The sequence below is a fragment of the Pelodiscus sinensis genome, chromosome 8 (assembly GCF_052426305.1).
Source record: "Pelodiscus sinensis isolate ZL-2025 chromosome 8, ASM5242630v1, whole genome shotgun sequence".
NCBI lineage: Eukaryota > Metazoa > Chordata > Testudines > Trionychidae > Pelodiscus > Pelodiscus sinensis.
The window spans coordinates 71886656-71903080 of record NC_143059.1 but is presented as its reverse complement, the minus strand read 5'-3'; the positions used below and the strand labels follow the sequence as shown (position 1 = coordinate 71903080).

Sequence of the window (16425 nt, the reverse complement as noted above, 5' to 3'; positions counted from 1 at the left end):
TCTATGGGTATGTCTACACTACCACCCTAGTTCGAACTAGGGTGGTAACGCAGGCAAGCGGAGTTGCAAATGAAGCCCGGGATTTGAATTTCCCGGGCTTCATTTGCATAAAGCCGGGCGCCGCCATTTTTAAATGTCCGCTAGTGCTTCCTAGTCCGAACTACCCAATCCTTGCTGCGTGTAGTCGCGGGGCATGGAGTCCGCACTAGTGGACATTTAAAAATGGCGGCGCCCAGCTTTATGTAAATGAAGCCCAGGAAATTCAAATCCCGGGCTTCATTTGCAACTCCGCTTGCCTACGTTACCACCCTAGTTTGAACTAGGGTGGTAGTGTAGACATACCCTATTATAGTCCTAGCCTTCACAGCCTCCTCTGGCAAGGAGTTCCACAGGTTGACTACACACTCTGTGAAGAAGAACTTTCTTTTGTTAGTTTTAAACCTGCTACCCATTAACTTCATTTGGTGTCCTCTAGTTCTTCTATTTAGGGAACTAATAAATAACTTTTCTTTATCGGCCCTCTCCACAGCCGGTCGCTCCCTGAAGATGCCACCCCGGTTTGCTGTGGTTTTTGGAGGGCTGTACAAACATCTGCTCCCCAGGCCGGGAGGGTGCGAGGAGGGAGTGAAATCCAGGGTGTTTTACCGGTGGGCTTGCCGAGGAAGAGGGCGTGGGAACAGCGGAGGATTCGAGGGAGGGCGTAGAAACAGCTGACATGCTCCCTGGGAGCTCTCAGGGCGGTAGGGGCTCGAGGGCCCCATTGGGGCGTGGTCTCAGGGGAAGGGGTGTGGCTTCAGGCAGAAGGGGTGGGGTTTGGGCTTGCCTTCCACAGCCATCCATGTGCTTTCACAGGAGGAGGGTGTCCCGCCTTTGTCGCACATGGCCCATGCTAGTCACATGGCTTCATGCACGTTTGTCCGCCAGCATCTGGACGGTACGGAGCTGCATGTCCAACAGAGCCAGCGGGCGAAGCTGGCTCCCATCACGGCTCCACACGCAGCATCGCTGGAGTTGATTAGCAGGCAGCCTGATGTTCTGCTTCCAGACTGGCAGCTCGGGTGAAAAACACCCTCTGTTTCCTGGGGACGTGAACACGTTTGAGACCACGACTGTGAAAAGCCAAGGATCCAGCATGGTGCGTGTGTCACACCCGGACCCTGGTCGTCTGCAGGCGGAATCAAACCAGGGACTTTTGGAGCATAGTGCGTGAGCCTCCACCGCATGAGCTAGAAGCCAGCTGGCTCCCATCTAGGGCTGTAGAGCAGATACTACTCTTTTGTCAGCGCGCTCGCTGCTTCTGGGTTACACCCGGAGGGGGCACTCGGATTAGGCAAGCTGGACGTTAGCCCGGGCTTTGCCATTGCCTGCTGTGTAACTGTGGGCAAGTCACTGCTGGTCTTTGTGTGCCTCAGTTTCCCCCCTGGAGACATCTACTTTTGAGAAGTGCTTTGAGATCTATGGCGGACAAGCACTATGTCAGAGCTGATTAGTGTTAATGATTTCACTGTGGTATTGTCTAGCAGACCGTTGTATCAGGCGCTGTACAGTCTTTCTCCCCTAGTGAACTTACAAGCCCGTGTTATTATTCCAGTCCTTGTGTCCACAACAGAGAAGGCACCATTCTTTCTAGGTGTAATTTTACACCCTCAGAAAGGGAAGCTGGGGTAAAAATCAGGGCCCCTCCTAATCACGAGTAATCAGAGCATCTGCTTTACCTCATCTGAAACAGGGTGTGTATGGTTAACACACCAGCACAAAAAATTCAGCATTCAGTGCAGGGGAATTCTTCAAAGCAGCCCCCAAACGCCCCAGTGTCCGTATCCAAGGGGTGCTCTTTGGCTGCAAAGAGGGTCAGCACGCAGTAGTCGGCTCTGCCCGTCAGCCCTCCAACAGTTTGCTTGTGTTCCAGGCTTGTGCTAGAATCCCGACATTGTTATGAATTATCGTGTTACGGTCACAAACCGGATCCCGAGTGATCGCGTCAACGATTCCATGGCCTGAAGGGATCTCTGAGATCATCTGCGTAAATCAGATCAGAGACCTTCCCCCCATATAATTCCTAGAGCCGGACTTTTCAAAGCACACCCAGTCTTGCTGGACAAATTGCTGGGGATGAAGAACCCTTTGCAAGACTTGGTCCAGTGGATAAATACACTCGCTGTTAAAACTCCATCGTATTTCATTCCAGTCGGAATTTGTCTAGCTTCAGCATCTACCTCGGGGGGAATTCTGGGCCTAAACACTTCTGCATCAAAAGAATTAAAAAATTCTTCGCACCTGTTAAAATCCTGCCCAATTCTGCAGATTTTGCAGGATAGCCAAGTCCTAGTGGATGGAGAATGGGTGTGGAAAGCAGCTGGTATTGACCCTTTACTTTTAGTTATTAGTCAACAAATCTACGCAGCCAGATGCTTGGTGTCAAATCACAGGGCTGAGGACTCAGTCGACAATGTACACTGGCTAATAACATCTCCAGAAAGCTCAGCAGCAAACAGTTTGTGGGACACATTTTCATAGGAACTGTTTTCAGTCCAAAAAAGTAGACCAGTTCTAATCACGAAAGTACCGTACACGTTTTTAAGGCTGTACCGTCCTTTACCATAAGGCCCCTTGACACCACTCTGGCAATGGAAAGAGCCTTAACATTTTACACCCTTTTTACACCCCTGGGGGAATTCACTTCAGAAAAATGGGAAGAAGTCACCAAGCAGGCAGGCTGCTCCATTCTGCTCTCCCTGAGGATCTGCCCCACCCCATTTCCTCAGAAACTCCCCAAAGCCCAGTCCCTCCAGGCCAAGCGTGCCTCAATAACAAGCAAGTGTCTCTCTCACAGACGTGTGACTGCCCAGATCCCCCGCCCTGGCTCCGGGCGCCCAAACCCACCTGCCGGCACTGCTGGAGAAGGGCCCTTGACCACTTGTGACAGAGCGCACAAGGCCCTGAGCCCAGAAAGAGCCATAGAGAAGTCCTCCAGGAGGCGAGAGAGGCTCTGGAGGAACTGGCCAATCAGGGGCCAGGGAGGCCTATAAAAGGCGCTGCCACGTCAGTGTTGGGGCAGAACTCAAGGGGAGCAGAGTGTGAGGTGGCTGAGGAAGTTGCCTTGATGAGCCGTAACCCTGGAGGTGCCACTTGCACTGAGTGGGGAAAGAGACTGAGGGAAAACTGAGAGACAGAGGTGGAGATGCCAGCAGAGGGCACCAGAAGGGGTGTGAGTATTTACAGCACTCTTGCGGCTTCCCTCTGCGAAATCACTTTTCTGCGGGGAAGCAAAGAAATCTGCGAGGGGCATGAATTCTGGACAAGCGCCGGGATGCAGAATTCCCCCAGGAGTAAATTTACGGCCACTGGATGATATTAGACCTTTCTCTGTGAGATGGAAGCGCCCATTACCCAATATTTGTGCCCCATGTGGCTTAACCTTCTCCTTGTTAAGCTCAATCGAGTGAGTGCCTGGAATCTATCATCGATAGCATCGCTCATCTCAGCGCCCTCTGCTGGCATCTCCACGTCTAATCCGTCACCGCGCTCTTCTCTGAGCTCTCTCCAGCTCCTCACCGTCCTTCTCGACTTGCGAATGCTAGGGTGGGGCAGATTATCCATGCAGAGAGTAAAGGACATTTCTGCTCCTCCTTGTGATTACGCCGGTCACTGGCCAGGAGCCGGGAGTGCTAGGTGCTGTACAAACAGACCGAAACGACTGGCTTTTCTAATTCCAGCAGGAGACCAGCCATGGACCCATACCTGGCGGGAGGGCACAAGGAATCCATGAGGCAACATTGGTCAGCATGACCGGCAGTGAACTGAGAAATCTCGCGGCCTATTCGTGGCAGTGGAGAGTTAACACAGAGGCGCTGACTTTCTGATTTCCTGGGGGGAGCATCACACCCTGGCTCCCTCCCCGTGACCCTTCCAACATTCCTGTCCCATTCCGTCCCTCCCCCCCAGGACACCTCACCCTTGTTCCACCTCTTCTTTCCCCCTCCCCACCTGCCTGCTCCCCCCATCATGTCCTGCCTGCTGCTGAACAGCTGACCCTCAGCGGGTGGGCAGCGCTGGAAGAGAGAGGGAGGAGCTGATGGGCAAGCCAATTTTGAGGGGGGTTGCCCCCATGGAGTCTTTCAGTCCCCACACTCAAGCAGTGAGACCCTAGCATAAGAACGGCCAGACTGGGTCAGACAAAGGTCCATCCAGCCCAGTGTCCTGTCTGCCCACAGTGGCCAATACCAGATGCCCCAGAGGAAGTGAACAAAACAGGAACGCATCACGTGATCCCTCCCCTGTTACCCATTCCCAGCCTCTGACAAACAGAGGCTAGGGACACCATTCCTACCTATTCTGGCAATAAATATTGATGGACCTACCCTCCATGAATTTATTTAGTTCTTTTTTGAACCCTGTTAAAGTCCCGGTTTTCACAACATCCTCCAGCAAGGAGTTCCGCAGGTTGACTGTGCGCTGCGTGAAGAAAAAACTTCCTTTGGTTTGTTTTAAACTCCAGGCCTGATCAGTTTCTGCCTAAAAGACCTCTAGTGAGATCCCAGAATGGTCCCAAGGATTTGGGGAGAAGAACATGTCCCTTGGGAAACCTGCCTGGTTTGCAGCCTGTTCCCACAGCCCCGGAGTGGCAGGCAGCCAAGAATCTGTCCCGGCATTTTAAAGCGAATTTTATGAACTGGGTACGGGGAGGGGACCTGACTGAGTGATTCCTTGAGATGGGTAGAGACAAAACCTCGTTCACACGGATGTGTGAACATGCCCTTCATTTCGAACAGGGTCAGCGGCCGTTGCGGGGGACACGCCTACCGCCCAGCCTGGAAAAGTCTGCCCAGACACTAGCTTTGCTGTGCACCGGAGCTCGCTAGAAGGCAGGTGGGACGTGCCCAGCGGGCTGGGTTACTGCTACTACTTCCCTGGGTTGCTACTGCAACTCAATTCCCCGCTCTTGCTGGGTCACCGGCTCGGCCTGCTGGCTGCTGTATCTTCTGTGTGCTCCAGGGGCGGGCCTGCCCGTGGCGAGAGCCTTGGCACGGCTCACACCGGCATGCCGGAGCACGTCGCGCAGCCCGATCGCTAAGCCGTGGAGGTTTGCGTTCTCCCTGCTCAGCGGGGGGACTGGTGCAAAAGTCTCTTTCTCCGACCTCTGGCCTGGCCACAGCCGTCCAGCTCCCCCGCGCCGGAGTAAGGAGAGCCGCAGATCTGCCCCCTGGAGGGCTGCGTTGAATTGGGGGGTGGAGGGCGCTGGGGGGAGGAACGTAGAGAAAGGGGAGGGAAAGTCCCGGTTGTTCTTCAGCATGTTCACAAGCGCCTCCTTAAGGGCAGCATGGCCCTCGGGCACCACCCTTTAACATCAGCTCTCCATCAGGGACGGGCATGAACAGCGCCTGGATGCAGCTTCTAGTGTCGTCCAGTCGGGGCCCATCCACGCTGGGTCTCTCGCCTGGCCTTCCCCCTCAATCCGGGCCTGACATCTCCGCCACCCTCCATCCCATTTTTAATGAGCCTGGGTGAGGAGAAGTGAGGAGAGAATTTGCATTAGGGCAGACTGGTAGGATGAAGCACTGCTAGGCAAATATGTCTGCGGGGTTGTAACTGGGTGGGTGGGTCCCCGGGATAGGAGCGAGAGAGGGTGGGTGCAGTAATATCTTTTATTAGACCCATTTCGGGGGAGAGGGGAAGGAGACAAGCCTTAGAGCTGCACCAGGCTCCTCTTGGCTTTATCGATCTCTTGGTTTCTGTTATTCCCACTCTGGACCAGACCGTAGTCACCAGGTAAATAGCGGGAGTTGGATTCTGGGCAGCCGCGGGTGGATTCCCGGCATCTCGCCGGGCATACAGGGCTGTGCTGTCTCTCTGCGTCTGCAGCTCCCCTTACGGAAGAGGGCCCTTCGGGAAGTAAACAGCCGGCTTGTCTCAGGCCCACAGAGGTGTGTCTTGGCTGGGTTTTAGCCCCCGCTCGCTCGCTCTCACACAACCGCACCAAAGCGTTACGTAAGAGTCATGAAAAGGGGAAGTGCGGAAAGAACCCAGCTAGCCAAGTTCATTCACGAACGACTCAACTCAAGGACAGTTTCAACTACAGCTCCGGAAGCCTGCCTGATAGACTCTGCTTAAAGAGGAAAGTTGGTTCAGTGGTTCAGACACGTGACCGGGGAGCAGGCAGGTCAGTTCTGGTCCTACCTGGCTGTTCGGATATAAAAGCTCAGAGAGGTCGCCGTGTCAGTCTGTAACTTTAAAAACGAGTGGTCCTCTGGCGCCTTTGCAACTAACCGAAATATACAGACTCATGAGCTTTTGTGGGCAAAACTGGAGTGGGAATAACAGAAACCGAGAGAGAGATCACAACAGAAGAAGTACCTGTCCATTGTCGGACCCATGTTAATGAGGCTAATTAAGTGGGTTGGATGGTTCCCAGGCATAGCTTTTGATGTGGAAATGCGGATGGTAATGGCAGGAGAAATTGGCTTGGTAATGTGCCAGGCAGCTGATGTCTTTGTTTAGGCCCAGGGTAATGGTGTCAAATTGGCAAATAAATTCCAGTTCTGAGGCCTCTCTCTGTAACTGGCTGGTGAAATGCCTTTGTAGCAGAATGGTTACTTTTAAACCTATGATTGAGTGACCAGGCAGGTTAAAATGTTCCCCTACAGGTATATGTTGGGATATAGATATTCAGGCCTGCCTGTAATGGTCTACCATAAAATCTCGAGTATAATGCGCACTTTTCCCCCCATTTTTTTAGGGTCCAAGCCGGGGTGCGCATTATACATAGGAGATTTTCTGTTAAAGTTTTTAACTCACCTTCCCCTCTGTGCAGAAACTTTCCAGCTGCAGCGCGGCGCCCCGCCAAGCTCCCTGACAAGGCACGGAGCCGGTGACGCCGCCGGACTGCAGCACCCTGGCTCGCTGCCTGCCCGGTCTGGGCGCGGACAGCTGGGCGGGGGGAAGGGCAAGGAGCCCCATGGCAGGCACGAGCTCAGTGCAGTGCACGGGCATCTGGGCGGGGGGCAGGGAGCAGGTTTCAAACTCCGCCAGCGGCTCCCCGGTGCTGCGGGCGCGTTTCCCAGGCGAGCCTGCAGGTGGGAGCGGCCCCTTCCTTCCTATAAATACCGTAAAATCGTGAGTATAACAGGGGTGCGCATTATATATAGGAGTTCACTTTTTTCCAGGATTCTGACGTTGAAATGGCAGGTGCGCATTATACACAGGTGCGCATTATACTCGCGATTTTACGGTATACTTTGAGAACTTGTGTGTACTCTTACCAAGTTACTAATTACAGGGGTATAAGAACAAAGACTCAAAATCAGTCTATCCGTATATGACGGTTTGGGGCCTTGCTCTTAAGCTAAGACTTTTGCCTAAGCATATTGAAATAAGGCCCATTCCAAACCAAACTGGGAGCTTTCTGTCTAGCAAGGACTCAGTTATCAATAGTTGGGGTGGTGAAAGACTCATTTCTTGATTGCTTTGTTGTTATGCTCCCCATTCTCTGTTCTTTTTCTGTATGGTTCTGTCTGCTTCTTTGATTGTTTTTGTCTCCTGCATAATTAATTTTGTTGGGTGTAAACCAATTAAGGTGGTGGGATATAATTGGTTAGGTGACCATGTTACAGTAAATTAGGATTGGTTGGTTACATTTCAGTCGAAGGATTGGTGAAGGTTTATCCAAAAACTGTATTGATGAAGACAAACGGAAGGGGCGAGAAGCAGGGATCAAGGTGAAAAGGAAAGGAATCTGGGGTCAGGATGGCTGGAAGCGAACCCCTATAAATACCAAATTGTTTGCGTCTCCGGACCTCGGGGATTTCCCCTTCCCGGGAGAAGAACCAGGAGAATGGGAGAAGGCTTCTGACACTGATCTTGAGAAACTCAGACTCAGGTGGATGCCTCGGGGTGGATTTTGCGGTGGGTTTGGACCCCTGATTTGGAAAGGCTGGCTTGACTCTGGCTGTCGCTTTCTCCCCCTCCAAACCGGGATGTTTACCTGCTCCCTGCTTCTTGGCCCTAGCTCGCTGATAGGTGCAAAATGCCGTCAGCTCCTTGGCTGTGGAGTACGATTAGACGGGAGAGCATATCTACCGAACCCCGCTTAGACGAGAAGCTGATGGTTTTTGGGGTGTCTCCACGGCAGCTGGGAGCCGGCTTCCCAGCCCACCAGAGAGAGACACAGTAGCTCCGCTCAAGGGAGTGCGCTAGAAATATCAGTGTGGCCATAGTATCCCAGGCTAGCTAGCTAGTTCCTCCCCAGGGCTCAGGCGGGTTTGGACTTGGCTGGCTGGCCCATGCCGCTACTACTGCCATGCTGCTTTCAGCACAGCACGCGTCTGCTGACCCCGCTGGGTAGGGGACCATACAATATACATACAATACGGTGGGGACTAATTTAGCTATAACTACTCAAGAGAGACATCTTGGGCTATGTCTACACTGGCGAGTTGTTGCACCAGAAGTATGCAAATGAGGCTAAGCGTGGAATATCGCCGAGCCTCATTTGCATACCTAATGAGCCGCCATTTTGCGCTCATTATTTTCAGGAATAACGGCATTGCGCAAGAGGGTTTTTCTTGCGCACGAAGGGGCCGTGTAGACAGCTCCTTCTGGCGCAAGAGCCTCTTCCGCAAAAATGACGTCTCATTAGGTATGCAAATGAGGCTCGGCGATATTCCACGCTTAGCCTCATTTGCATACTTCTGGCGCAACAACCCTCCAGTGTAGACATAGCAGAGGCGGAGAAGATATGGCCCAGGGGCTGGATCTGGCCCCTGGCTTGCCTGGATCTGGCTCCCGATGCTCCTGCACCCTCTCTCCCACCCAGACATCCTAAGCCTGCTTCCTAGCAACCTGCCTCCCATACACTGAACCCTAATTCTTACCCCAACCTAAAACCTAGGGAGGGGTCCCCCCACAAAATCTACTAGCCTGGCCCTTCCTAGGCACTGGCTGCACAGGGAATGCCAGGAGTGTCTCACATGTGTGAGGCCCTGGCCACTTTTGTGATGCAGGCTCCTGCCTGCGAGGGGCTGGACTCAGCCCCCTAATGCCCCACACGGGACACCGTGATGGAGCAATCATGGGACTGAGATGATTTCCAGGCACTTCTACCATCCGTCAGGTTAGTGAAGGCAGATTTCACATCCCACATCCAGTCTCCTGTAGTCATTGGATTCAAGTGAATTACACGGCCATGGGCAGATGAGGCCGGGTGGCCCAGTGGGATCTGTGTTGTTCTAGTGCCTCTGCCAGCCTGATGGCTATAGGAAGTGACGCTAAAGAAGCTAGTGGCGCCCTGTGCTAAAGAGGGTCCTCTGTTTCGGGCTCTCGTTTCCTCTAACCAGGGAGCTCAAAACACTTTTATAAACAGCAACAAACCTCACAGCCCACGAAGAGGTGAGTCCCGCATATCCCCATTTTACAGATGGGTAAAGAGAGGCATAGGAAACTCATGTTCTGTCCCACATTGAGTCAGGAAGAGAACCCAGGAGTCCTAACTGCCAGGCCTGGGCTTTAACCACCAGGCAATGCTACCTCCTGCCAACATTACACTGGTATCTTGATTCGACATAAAGTGCCGCATGTTTTTTTTTTCCCCCTGATCAAACTCTTCCGTTTTTAAGCCGCTCTTGAGTTCTGCCTTTTCAGGCCTCCCAATGGGAAATGCATTTACACTGGAAACATATTTGGCTTCCAATGTCCAAGCACATTCATTAGGAACTGGCTATTCAGCCCCCCTCCTCACGCAAAAGCAGCTGCTGATACGGCGATTGGCAGGACAGAGGTGATAACAGACACACCCCTCTGTTCTCTTCCAAGAGAAGGGGAGAATTGCCCGATCTCCAGGGGAAGGGAACCAGTGCTACATAGTCCTGCATTTTGCTGGGAATTTAGTTTTTAAAGAGAACTTGTGGGGAAAACATCCATTGTGCCATGCTGGGAAGAACAAAGCACAGCTAAGGTGTCTGGTCTCAAAATGACCGCCCAGACCCCGTCACTGCAAGCTACGTTGGGCCTTGAGAGCTGGTCTCTTTCCAGAGCAAGGCCCCAAACTAGCGAGCTGCTGGAAGGGCTGGATCATCTACAATTGCTCCCCTGTGTGGCTGGAGATGAGATTGTCCGTCCCATACTGGTACCACAGCACCATGAAGCCACATGTGAGTCATCAGCTTGGACCTGTGTCTTTAACTGCAGTATATTCTCCTTGTTTTTCACCAGTCAGCTGCTTTCCTCCACCCCAGAGGTGGCTGCCTTCAGATCCCGATGCCAGTTGATGCCATATACCTGGTGTGAAGAAGGTGTGATAGCTTGTTAGTAGCTGTGCTTTCCAGCCTGGCTGGCTGTGACACCATGAGACTGCTGTTCCGAGCAGACCCAGCTCCCTGGGGCCCGACAGGCGCAGCGGAATGCGAGGCCAGGGCCCAACTTAAAAGCTCATTTTTAAGGCAGGACTGGGACAGGCGCTGTCTCCGAGCCCTCTGGAAACAGTCGTGGGGAACAATTGCTGTAAGGGGTGGGGGCCGCTGACCCACAGAAAAATCAATCAGGGGCCACACACCAGTGAGAAGCAAAAAAAAAAAACCCCACCCCTGACTGATGTGGCTCCTGGCTGATGAGACAGACACTCCCCATGTTCCCCTTGCACACCAGAGCATAGATGGGCCTGGGCTAGTAGATTTTGTGTGTTCCAGCCTCGTGGGGCGGTAGCAGGGGGGCTGTAGTGCCAGCGTGGACTCCCCAATGCTGGTGGGGCCCTGAGCCTCAGGAGCCAGATCCAGGCAAGCCAGGGGCCCACATCCGGTCCCTGAGCCTGAGGTTCCCCACCCCTGCACCACGATGGATAGGTCCTAGCTCGTATGTGTTTGAAGTCAGTGCATGGACGCAAGCCATCGTCAATTTCAAACATTGCTATGAGCCCTGCTGGGGGGAGGCCACACAGAGCTCTTTGGGCCCCAGTTTAAAAACATGACGTGGCTCCTCCTTTCTCCCTTGACCTGCTGCCCGTGTGCGTTCAGCCTCAGCTTGGCTCTGGTTGATAAATAAAAGGAGTGCGTGCTGCTTCTATCTTCCTCAGTGCTTAGATCAGGAGTGGAGTACCGCCAGCCCACAGGCCGCACACAGTTCATCAGAGTTAGCTGCTGGTGGGCCGCTTTGTTTACTTAAGTGTCCACTCACAGCTCTCAGTGGCCACGGTTCAAGAAAGTGACGCTCCCTGGGATTCTGGACCAGGATCAGTAACAGGAAAAGTGTACTGTGGAAGTTAGGCGTTCCCCAGTCCTTTGGGTTTGACAAGCCACGGACCGGCCTGGATGAAAGGAGCTTAACAAAACCCCGAGCCATGATGAAGCTAAATACAAAGAGCAGGCAAGGAGGGTCATCAGACTGTGGTGGTGAGCAATGTTCCCTGTAATTTTTCTACCCCCCTGTGCAGAATAAATTTTATGTGCACTCAGGCACGTGCAATAGAAACACATGCTGTGGGAGGCTGTGCTGTGGGCACTCTGCAAATCAGCTGGGCAGCATTTAAATCTCTCTTGAGTGGCCACCCATGCGCCCAGCTTACTGGGATGACTGCTGGTGAGCAAAGCTGGAAATATTTCTCAATCATATCTCTTTGCTGAGGAAAAGGAACAAAAATAACTGCCCGATCACTCCTAAAAACTGGGTTGAGCATTTAATTCCAAGAAAGGACTCTTGCCGTGTTGCCTGCTCTCACAGTTTTATCCCGACTCTCCTGCTATTTGGATATCTGACAATGCACGCACCTTGCCTATTTTGAACGAGGCAAGTTGTGGGCTTCAAAACCATGACCCGAGGCTACTCAAAAGTTTAAACCGCAGAAGGCCGAGTTTGCAGAGTCGGCAGCTAGAAATACCAACCAGTTTCTTGGAGATGAAACCGTTGTGATGACCCACAACGTGGGCGGGTGCTTGGGGCACGAGGCTGAGACGGGGGTGGGGAGGGGGGGACGACACGCATTCCCTATAAGCTGAGTGTGGGCAGCCGCACAGACGGGAGTCCAGCGCCGCCCAGCTGAGGAGCAGAGCGCCCACCGCGTGGTGCACTTCCGCACCAGCCTTGGTGCACGCGGCAAAAAAAAATTTATTCCGCACGCGAGCGGGGAAACGCGAGGGGGGACATGGGCCCGGAACCCTGCGCGCGTGGGCTCCTGCCGCTGCCTGCCCGGAGCGGGGGAAGCCCGGGAGGCGGCCGGTGGGCCCCACCCCGCCCGCGCCGCGGCCCCTTTAAGGCGGGGCGTCCGAACGCGGCGGTGTTTCAATGTATCGAATGGGGGCGGTCACGTGGCGCGGGCGGGGCGGGGCCGGCGCTAGAGGCTGCGGCGGCGGCGCGGCCCCGGCGTGAGACGGCGGCGGCGCGGCCACGGGCGGGGGGCGGCAGCGGCGAGGCCCGGAGCAGCGGGCGAAGAGGCGGCCGCGCACCCTCCGGACCGGATCCCCCCCCCCCCCGGCCGCCGCGTGTCCCCCCCCAGAGCCCGCGTGGGGCGGGGAGACCGATCTCGGGCCGCCCCCCCCTGCGCAGCCCGGTCCCGGCGCCCCCTCCCCTGGCTGATCCCGCCCCCAGGACTTTGGGGGGGCCCCTAAAATCTGGGGGCTTTAAATTGGCGGGGGTCGCTCTGCTGCTCCAAGCCCCCCCCCCTCCCACGCATCCCCCCCGCTGCACCTGGGCTGCGACCGCCTTTCCCTAGAGCTGCCCCGGAGCATGGCCCCGTAGCTGTCCGGGGTCCGTATTCCTCATTTATGGCCCGGCCCGGGGGCTCGGCCGCCCCTGTGGCTCCCCCCGCGGCGTGCGTGTGAATTCGGGGCCGCCCCCTGGGGCTGTGTCTTATTCCGTGTGGCGTGGGGGGGGTTAGAAAAAAAATTGCCGGGGAGTCGGTTGATTTTTTTTTTTCTGCCTCCCTCCTGCGTGGGGCGAAGATTCAGCAAAGGACCGGGGGCCAGAGAGACCGGGAGGCGCTGAAACTGCGGCTCTGCCAGATTATTTTTGTATTCTTCTGGGGGCCTAGGGAGGAAAATCCGAGACGTCTATTTTTATTAAATAGATTATTAAAAAAAAAAAAACCAAGATGGCTGGAGGTGGCCGTGATGAGCGTGTTGGCTTTTTTTTTTTGATCTGATGATAAAGCCAAAAGACAACAGCAGCTGCAGCGGCAGACTCAATGTGGAGTTTCCCCTCCATACAGTGACACATCAGGCGCCTACTTTGCAGGGTGGTGTCGTTTACCGGATCGATTATCTTTGATCGGTTTTATTACTTTTTTTTTTTTTCAAAAAAGTCCCCTCTTCTTTCTCTTGTGGCTCTATTTTTAACATCCAAACTGAGAGAGGCAACTCAAAATGGCTGAGGACTAGGTCCTGCTGGAATTGTACATTTTCAGCAGCCTCCTTTAAGCTTCTCTCTGTGTCTCTCACCCCCTTTTTTTGCAGGCTGGATCTGAAAGGAGAAATAGCTTTCATGTCAGAGAGAAAACAGAGAAGAGAAGGGAAAGGAGGGGGAAGGGCTCTTCATTAGCAGTTGAGAAATTCCTTTTCAGTTTGATCAAGGCATGCTTGTATTCCTTCCAGCGACCAGCTCTCTCCCAAATATTGAGCGACTGTTCTGTTTTATTGTTTCTACTTTGGGTTGTTTTACCTTGCATCAGAATCTTTCCAGATCCTAAAACAAGATTTTTCTTTTTTAAAGCCTGTTCATTAGTGCGAATTTAGAGCACAGGTTGATTTTTATTTCATGGGTCTTTTTTTCCCCTCCCCTCTTCCCAAACCTTTTTTTTTCCTCCTCTTTCGTTCTCATTCCGACTTGTGAAAGGAAGAAGGGATTGGGAGGTTCCTTTGGCGCTGGGCTGGAATTTCATCTGAATGATTGACCCGTCTTCCTACAGTGCTCTTCCGTCCAAGATCTCACTATTCCAAAGCAACCGAAAGAATCGTGTTTTGCTGCTCAGCTGGGTTAGAAGAAAATCTTTGGGACAATTGGAAGAATCCAGTTTAATTCACTGTTTTTTAATCTTCCTCCCATTTGGATCTTAACTCTGTTTTTTTTTTGTTTTTTTTTCATTTTTAAAAGACTAATTCCTAGCTCCCCTTCCGGGAGAAAAGGAAGGGAGAAAAAAAGAAAACTGAGGCTGTCTATTCTCTTGGGCGTCTGACCAGGTTAGTGGACAAAAGTCCCTTTAAAATATTGAATGTCAGTTGCAAACCGAAGACAAGAAAAATCATATCCGGAGTTCTAATTTTAGGAGGTTTTTATGGAACTTGGACTCTGCTACTGGATTTTGTATGGATTTTTTCCCCCCCGTCTTTGGTAAGTTTTGATTCACCTTCCGGAATCAAAAGAAACAAAACTGTACATAAGAGTTGTTAAAATTGTGGGCTTTAAACTCTGAAAGCTTGTGGGGTTTTTTTTTCCAGCTGTTAACACTGGCCCTTCATCAAATAGTCTGTATTAATTTTTGTTAGCATTTGAGTTCCATAGAACTCTGCTCTGAGAGTTACTTTCCTTGGAATTTTAGGATCTACTGTAGATTTTATTTTTCAATCGCAGTTCAATCGGAGACTTCCCGTTGCGGGGGGAAAAGCCCTGCTCTCTTCGTTTCTAGATCAAACCGAACCCGTCAGGGAGCGACGATAAATAGCGCCGTCGAAATGGCTGAAAATTGGAAGAACTGTTTTGAAGAGGAACTGATCTGTCCCATTTGCCTGCATGTCTTTGTGGAACCTGTTCAACTTCCTTGTAAGCACAATTTCTGCAGGGGCTGCATAGGGGAGGCATGGGCCAAAGAGGCCGGCTTGGTGCGCTGCCCGGAATGCAACCAGGCTTACAACCAGAAACCCAACCTGGAGAAGAACTTGAAACTGACCAACATCGTGGAAAAGTTCAACTCCCTCAACCTGGAGAAGACCCCCTCGGTCTTGCACTGCGTCTTCTGCCGCCGCGGCCCCCCCTTGCCGGCCCAAAAGATCTGTCTGAGGTGCGAGGCCCCCTGCTGCCAGTCCCATGTGCAGACTCACCTGCAGCAGCCCTCCACGGCCCGGGGGCACCTCCTGGTGGAGGCGGACGATGTGCGGGCCTGGAGCTGCCCACAGCACAATGCCTACCGACTGTACCACTGTGAAGCGGAGCAGGTCGCCGTGTGCCAGTTCTGCTGCTACTACAGCGGGGCGCACCAGGGCCATTCGGTGTGCGACGTGGAAATCCGCCGCAACGAGATCAGGGTAAGCGGACCCCGGCGTTGTTTGTCCTTATTTGGGTTAGTTTGTTCCTCTGAGGCAGGTGGGTTGCGTGCAGCGCGCCAGTGGGGGGTGGCACTGTACAAGAGAGGAGCAAAGGCAAATTAAGTCTCTGCCCCGAGGAGATTCCAATTGAAAAGAGAGAGGCAAATTCCATGTTTAATAAAAAATAAAAAAAAAAACCAACCCCCCCCCCCCCCTCCCGTCATTGGAACTGAGTTGGGACTGGCCAATGAGTCAAGGCCAAGGGACTTGGTGGGTTTCTTCTCATTCAAGAGTGGGATGGAAGCGAATCCCTTCCCTGTGTTTTCCATGATTCCCTTGCAGAACCTTTGCCTAGCCTTCCCTCTCCCCACCGTGGTAATTATTTTTGATCAAGGGCTTTTACTCTGTTGCGAACGTACCAAAACTCTTGTGGGCACAGTCAAATATGAGACCTCCCTCCTGCCCCATTCCCCTGCCCCATGTTCAACCTGCTTTAAAACCATTTGGGGGAGGAATCTGCTGCCTATTCCCCGATCTGCCTCATCGTGAATCCTCAGCTGTGCCGTGGAGAAAGGTTTGTCTTTATTTAAAAGGCCACTGTTTATGTAGGACCTACACAAAATAACGCTCCTTTCCTGATGGTTGTGCAGCTGCTGGTTGATGTTCCCGGCCCCACAGTGACCGAAAAGCAAACTTGAGTGAGGCAAGGGAGCTGCTCCCTCAAAAGCTATTACCTCACCTAGTTAGTGTGTCTCCTCCTGTGACTAGTGGGGCTTCCAAAGCAGAGTTAAATCTAAGCTCAGCTGGAAAGGCATGGGGGGAGGGGGGAGAATAGGGGCGGGGAAGTGCAGGCCCAACAGGGAGCTTGACAACATCACTGGAATGGGAGGGGGAGGCGTTTTCCACCTTCAAGGGGTTATTCAAACAATGAAGCGGGGGCGGGGAAGAGGAAGCATTGAGGTAGTGGATGGGGGACCTTTTGAAGCCGTTTGTCACCCATTGGTGACAAGGGGACTTTGTAATCTTCAAACTGCTTCCCCAAGTAATTAACGGCGCGGGCCGGGGTGACTTGCCGACGCAGCTAATTGTGGCTCTGCGGCTAGCAGCGACGGGGTCTGCGGACCGTTGGTGGCAGCGGTGGAATGCTGAACCCGGCGCGCCCGTGTGTAAAGCGCAAACAGCAGCGAAAAGAGAGACCCGGGGCCCT

At 53.1% G+C, this 16425-nt stretch overlaps 1 protein-coding gene across 2 annotated transcripts in view; it reads left to right on the top strand.

Annotated features, from left to right (window-relative positions):
* The first annotated feature begins 12322 nt into the window (after positions 1-12322).
* Positions 12323-16425, top strand: part of TRIM8 (tripartite motif containing 8) — a 52449-nt gene continuing 48346 nt past the window's right edge. Inside the window, exons 1-2 of one of the 2 annotated variants that reach the window (XM_075935574.2) lie at positions 12323-14307; positions 14548-15218. In XM_075935574.2, the coding sequence (XP_075791689.2) occupies positions 14283-14307; positions 14548-15218 (696 nt within the window). In that variant the 5' untranslated portion in view covers positions 12323-14282. The remainder of the gene's footprint in view (positions 14308-14547; positions 15219-16425) is intronic. The other variant, XM_089780229.1, reaches the window with a different exon arrangement.